Consider the following 6000-nt stretch of genomic DNA (forward strand, 5'->3'; position numbering starts at 1 on the left):
AAGTGAAATTAAACAAACTCTCCCAGAAGGTTGAACAAAGTAAAAGAGATGAAAAATAGAGGAAACAATTAGAGGATGTTTTCAGGAAGTTGGGACATATAGCTAATAGCAGTTTCAGAAAAAAAGCATGATAAGAACAGTGAGGAAGAAATAATAAAAGGAAGTATGTTGGAACTTTACAGCATGAATTTTCAAGCAGAAAGTATCAGCATAACTACTGATAAGAATTTAGCTAAAGCACATTTTCATGAAATGTAAAAATACTGGGAATTAAGATGACAAAAGCTTTGAGAAAGAAAACAGGCTACATATAAAGGATTAACAATCACCAAGCTCTCAACTTCCCAATGGGCACAGAGACAATGAAGAAATATCTTATAAAATATCAATTTTGTAATATGATTTCATCTTGAAATTTTATTCCTAAACTAACAACCAAAGGTGATATATATATATATATATATATATATAACCACTTTTAATATATATATGCCCCTCTGCTCAGCTGTGCAGTTGGTCTGACTCTTTGCCACCCCATGGACTGCAGCCCTCCAGGCTCCTCTGTCCATAGGATTTCCCAGGCAAGAACACTGGAGTGGGTTGCCATTTCCTCCTCCAAGGGATCTTCCTGGCCCAGGGATCAAACCAGAGTCTCCAGTGGCTCTTGCTTTGGCAGGCGGATTCTTTATCACTGTGCCACCTGGGAAGACACACACGCACACACACACACGTGTGTGTGTGTGTGTGTGTGTGTGTATTGTTGTTTAGTTGCTAAGTTGTGTCCAACTCTTTTGGGACCCCATGGACAGTAGCCTGCCAGGCTTCTCTTCCCATGGGATTCCCCAGACTAAATATATATATATTTTAGTAACACCAATGTGTACAACTAAAAATAATATTTTTTTCTACCTTCCATGCAGTGAGCATGTGTCACAGTCTGGCCAAGAAAAAAATCTGCTACAAAGGTTTCTGGAAATATTCTTATCTTCCCAATAAAATAGATTTAGTGATTCTGTTTTTTTGCCTCTTCCACCTTATTGCTGCCTAGAATGCAGATATAATGCCAAAACGTACAGCAGCCATCATGAGAGAATGAGGCACTAACCAAAAAAGCGAAGGCCAACATGTGAGTGCGGCAGGCCAGGCAAGAGCAAGGGCTCAGGTCCCTGATGAGAGAGAGATAAAGGGAAATCACAGAACATGCTGTGGCATGATCAGAAGCAATATTTGCTTCGTGGTGCAAACATAAACGTTGTTTGTTCAAATGGTGGCAATATTATATCGGGAAGTTGGAAAGAAGAGAAGCCCGTGAGGCTGGAGTAGAGACAGCAGAGGCCGGTGGGATGGTAAGAAAGCAGATAACAGGAAAACAGGCGATAGGTTATCCAGAGGTTTGGATTTTCTTAAGAACCATAGAAAGCCACTGCAGAGTTTTAAACAGGAAACCAGCATGATCCAACTTATGATTGAAATAGATGACTTTGGCCGTGGCGCTGGGAAGAGAACCCTGAGCAGGGACAGAAGGAGAAGCCAGCAGATGGATTAGGAGGTGACGACGCTCGGGATGTGAGGCTCCGCAGAAGACATCAAAGGAAGGGAGAAATGGTGGCCAAAGCTGGGGAGGGCCTCTTGAAATGGGGAGGGGGGGGCACATGGATAGATGAAAACACACTTTGGAGGTTGGTGGCTTATGGAGGGACAGGCACAGACTCAGGACGACCTACGTGTTTGCATGACATCTGTAAAAGGCAAGGGGCATTATTACTGAGTTGGGAAGATAGGGGCAGGGGGTGGAGAGTGTCTAGGGTTCTGTTTTGGACCTGTTAAGGCTTGCCCGGTGGCTCAGCTGTAAAGAATCCACCTTCAATGCAGGAGACTTGCAGGAGATGTGGGGTCCATCCCTGGGTCGGGAAGATCCCCTGGAGAAGGAAATGGCAACCCTAGAGTTGCCCTCCAGTACTCTTGCCTGGAGAATCCCATGGACAGAGGAGCCTGGTGGGCCACAGTCCATGGGGTCTCGAAGGAGTCGGACATGACAGAGCGACTAAACAACAGTAACAACAAGGGCTGAAATGCCACTGAAGGGTACCAAGCAGGAAGCTGTTCTGGGAGACACAGAGAGATAAACCCCAAAATATGCCCCATCTTCAACAAGTGGTAATTCATCCCTCGCTCTTGCCAACACAAAGAGATGTCTCATTACACATTTGGGTTTTTAAACAACCTCCATGCTCTGATTTGGTGCACCAACTAATTTAAGACTTGATACTGAGAACCCAAGGATAAACAAGCAGTGAATCCTGGGAAATCTCAGCATGTAATCATTCTAAATGTTTCAGCTTAACTCATTTTCTAGTGAAAGTGTTACACACTCAGTCATGTCTGACTCTTTGCAATCCCATGAATTGTAGCCCGCCAGGCTCCTCTGTCCATGGAATTCTCGAGACAAGAATACTGGAGTGGGTTGCCATTCCCTTCTTCAGGGGATCTTCCCAACCCAGGGATCGAACCTGTGTCTCGTATGTCTTCTGCATTGGCAGGCGAGTTCTTTACCACTAGTGCCATCTGGAGAGCCCCCGGACCATTCTAAAGGTTTTGGTTTAATTGGTTTTCTATTCTGAGTCATAGCTATCCTAGGGGAAAACTCTCTCAACCAAAGCTGCAGCCATAAAATAATAAAAGTCCTTCCTCCATGAAATAATTTCCCATTATTAGCTTGACTTAGTAAACATTTTCCTCTTTAAAAAAAAAAAAAAAGCATTTATTGTCCATGTTCAGTGGACTTCTGTTTATGTGTACAGAGCGTGTGCCAAGGCAAAGACCACCTCAGGCACACGCTGAGATTCTGTTTCAGTTTTTTCAAAAGTTCTTTCTCAATAAATATTCAAAAGGACCAATTTGTACAAAAGTCTTTCAAAACATTTTTGATGACTATTATTTTCACTTGCAGGTCAGAGAGTTATTCAACTAAACAGTCAGCAGTATTTTTTCTTGGCTTTCTCATTGCTTCTTCCTTGCTTTGAGCAATCCTTTTATTTAATCATTAATTCCAAATTGGTCTTCATCAGCATGTGGATTTTAATGAGAGCTGGGTTTTAGCCACATTACAGTAGATGCGGTGGAGGGGGAGGGTAGAGGGTAACCGTGGCAATGGCAAAACTAAACGTACCCTAAGATGGTAACGATTCTTGATTGAGGCCAGTTGCTGAAAAAATAAATGCCTGTGATACAGAACCATAGAAATTTGGAGCTGGAAATGAGGCAAGCCTTTCATCGCTAGGCCGACAGCGCCTCCGGCGGCAGAAAGACGGCGGTGGCGGGGACGGGGACCCGCAGAAACTTGCGAATTTTTAAAAAGGCACCTGCTGTTTGAGTTCTCATCGTGCAAAAAGATCCACAGGTGCCCTATTTTAAGGGTAGACAACTGGAGGAAACCTAGATCTTTACAAAACGGCTACAACAGCCACACTTTAGCTTAACTTGGAGTTAAGTTGTCGCTTTACACAAAGTTGATTTAAGCGACTAGTTGGCAGAGGACGTGACGGAGCGGCGGGAGACAGAAAGATTCTGCTCAGGTTTGGCCGCCGCGGACCACGGGGGAGCTATCCGGAGTCCGGGAAAAGAGGGAAAGAAAATTAAAGAAGTGAGCACGAGAGTCCATTTTTTTTAAGTGGAGAGCGCCGTGGAAGGCGGCGGGCACACCTTTGGCTCACCTGTGCGGTGACGGCGCGTCCCCCGCGCAGTGGATCCGAGGGGGAGGCAGGGGCGGACAGGGAACCTCAGGGAGGTGACCGGAGTCAGAGATGGAGGTCGGGGGCTATTCATCAGGGACAGGGTGAGAGGACCCGCGCGCATCCTCCGGGGCGACACGTGTAACTGTCAAGGCGGAGAGACACCCTGGCAGATGAGCCCCGGGAGGGGAGGGCGCGAGAGCGGCCCCGAGGCTCTGCCCCCCGGCTCCATGCGCAGGCGGCTTCGGGGCCCCGAGCCAGGGGCTCCCTCCTCCCCCCGGGAGCTGGCACCTGGGCGGTAGGCGGGGGGTGAGCGGCGGGGGTCCCCTCCGAGCCGGGTGCCCGAATCCCGGCGCTCCGCAGCCGCGTCCCCGCGCGCCGCCATGCGCCCCTGCGTGTCCCCCCGGCCCCAGAAGGGCACGCGGAGCCCCGGGAGGACGGGTCCCCAGCGGGCTGGCGGGCGAGCCGCCGCCTGGGCTCGGCCACTTACCTCGGGCCGCGCGCGGCGCCAGCAGAGCACCGGCCAGGGCGAGCAGGAGGGCGCGGGCGGGGGGCGCGGGCGGCGGGCGCGCGGCCATCGTCGCCGGCCTTCGGTGCAGCGGCGGCTCTCGGGCTGGGCGGCGGGCGCTGCACCATCCCCCGCGGGCGCCGGGCAGGGGCCGGGCGTCGCGACCCGCTGGGACTTCCTGCCGCGGGGAGGCAGCTCCGAACCCCCTCGCACAGCGCCCGGGCCGCGGAAGAGCTCGTCTAAGCTTTCATTTTTTAAAAGAAAGTTTTCCCTTGGCGTGTGTGTGTGCGCGCGCGTGTGTGTGTGTGTGCGCGCGCGCGCGCTGTGCTGGCACGGGCCGAGCCTTGACCGTTGCAATAAATGAGCAAACTGTCCGAGTTGGCCCCAGGACGAGGAAGATCGTTAGGGCGAGGAGGCAGGCCTGTGAAATGGATCCACGGCCCGCAGTCACCGTTCTCCTGACCACGGAACAAATTATCTTCTCCCCCGCCCGCCGGCGGCGTCCCGCGGGTCCTAGAGACCGCTCGGGGTTCCCCCCAACCCCCACCCAGGGTCCCGCCCAGAGCCGGCGCTCGCCCACCCCCGGGGCGGCTCGGGGCAGGGCGCCTCCAGGGCCGCGCGCCCCGGCGGCGGCGGCGGCACAGACGTGGCTCGGTGGCGGCCGAGCGCAGGAGCGCACACACATCCCCGCCCCGGGGTGATGTGGCCGCGGGGCCCCGGGCGCCCGGCTGCCAAGAGCACACGCGGCGGCACGGTCCAGCTTTCCAGTCTGAGGCTGGAAACGATGACTCGGCTGCTCGCTCCAGGCCCGCCGGGAACCAGCGGAACGCGGGTAGCCGGTCTGAAAGGCTGTCCGCCGCTCCCCAGCCGGGCCGGTCCGTTAAGTTCCCAAACAGGGACATCTCCTGCCTGAGATTGAATTTGGACTTCAAGACACGCGACTTCTGGGCATGCTGCTTTTGAGGCGTTGCTTTAGGTTTTACCATCATAGATTGTCTCACGTTTCTTTTCCAGAGCATGGACCAACCTCCCCCCCGCCCCACCCCCCACCAAAAGGTGCACAGCAATGTTTCCCAAACTTTCCTGATGTAAGAAATGACTGGGTTTGTCTATTAAAAATACTGTTCCTGGGTGGCCTCCCACGCCCTTGAAATAAGGCTCTCCAGCCAAGGGGCCAGGGAGCACTGGGTGTTTGGGAAACAGCGGTGAGATGAATGAGACTTGCTTCCAGTCTGAGTTCTTGGCAGTCTCCTTCTCTTCTGCCTCCATGGCCTCAAAGAACGCAGTATCAGTGTTTATTAAAGCAGGGCTTGCCTTCTCCTAGACCATGGGACCAGCAAGGAGAGGGATACGCAGACTAAAGGAGCTGGGGGGGGGGACATCAAGATGGGTGCCCACCACCTGTGGAACCACCAAGATCCCTAACCTTGACCACCTATTAGAACCCTAAGGGCTAAGGGGTTGATAACACCCCAACCCAGATTTTTCAGCATCTCCAGCCATGGATGGAGCCTGAAGTGTTAGTCGCATAGGCTTGTCCGACTCTTTGCAACCCCATGGACTGTAGCCTGCCAGACTCCTCTGTCCAGGGAATTCTCCAGGCAAAAAGCATACTGAAGTGGGTAGCCATTCCCTTCTCCAGGGGATCTTCGTCACCCAAGGATCGAACCCAGGTCTCCCCCATTTTGGGCAGATTTATTTATTTATTTATTTTACCATCTGAGCCACCAGGGGAGCCCCCAGGGAGGCTGAGAAGTTTCT

The 6000-nt window shown here is 52.3% G+C and overlaps 1 protein-coding gene across 4 annotated transcripts in view; it reads right to left on the reverse strand.

Annotated features, from left to right (window-relative positions):
- ADAM12 (ADAM metallopeptidase domain 12) overlaps positions 1 to 4759 on the reverse strand; it is a 392390-nt gene extending 387631 nt beyond the window's left edge. For 2 of the 4 annotated variants that reach the window (XM_044935395.2, XR_006548097.2), the window contains exon 1: positions 4222 to 4757. In XM_044935395.2, the coding sequence (XP_044791330.2) occupies positions 4222 to 4309 (88 nt within the window). In that variant the 5' untranslated portion in view covers positions 4310 to 4757. Of the gene's footprint in view, positions 1 to 4221 lie in introns of all 4 variants that reach the window. The other 2 variants (XM_044935396.2, XM_025273894.3) reach the window with 2 other exon arrangements.
- Between the last annotated feature and the right edge of the window lie 1241 nt (positions 4760 to 6000).

The sequence above is a fragment of the Bubalus bubalis genome, chromosome 23 (genome assembly GCF_019923935.1).
Source record: "Bubalus bubalis isolate 160015118507 breed Murrah chromosome 23, NDDB_SH_1, whole genome shotgun sequence".
In the NCBI taxonomy this organism is placed as follows: domain Eukaryota; kingdom Metazoa; phylum Chordata; class Mammalia; order Artiodactyla; family Bovidae; genus Bubalus; species Bubalus bubalis.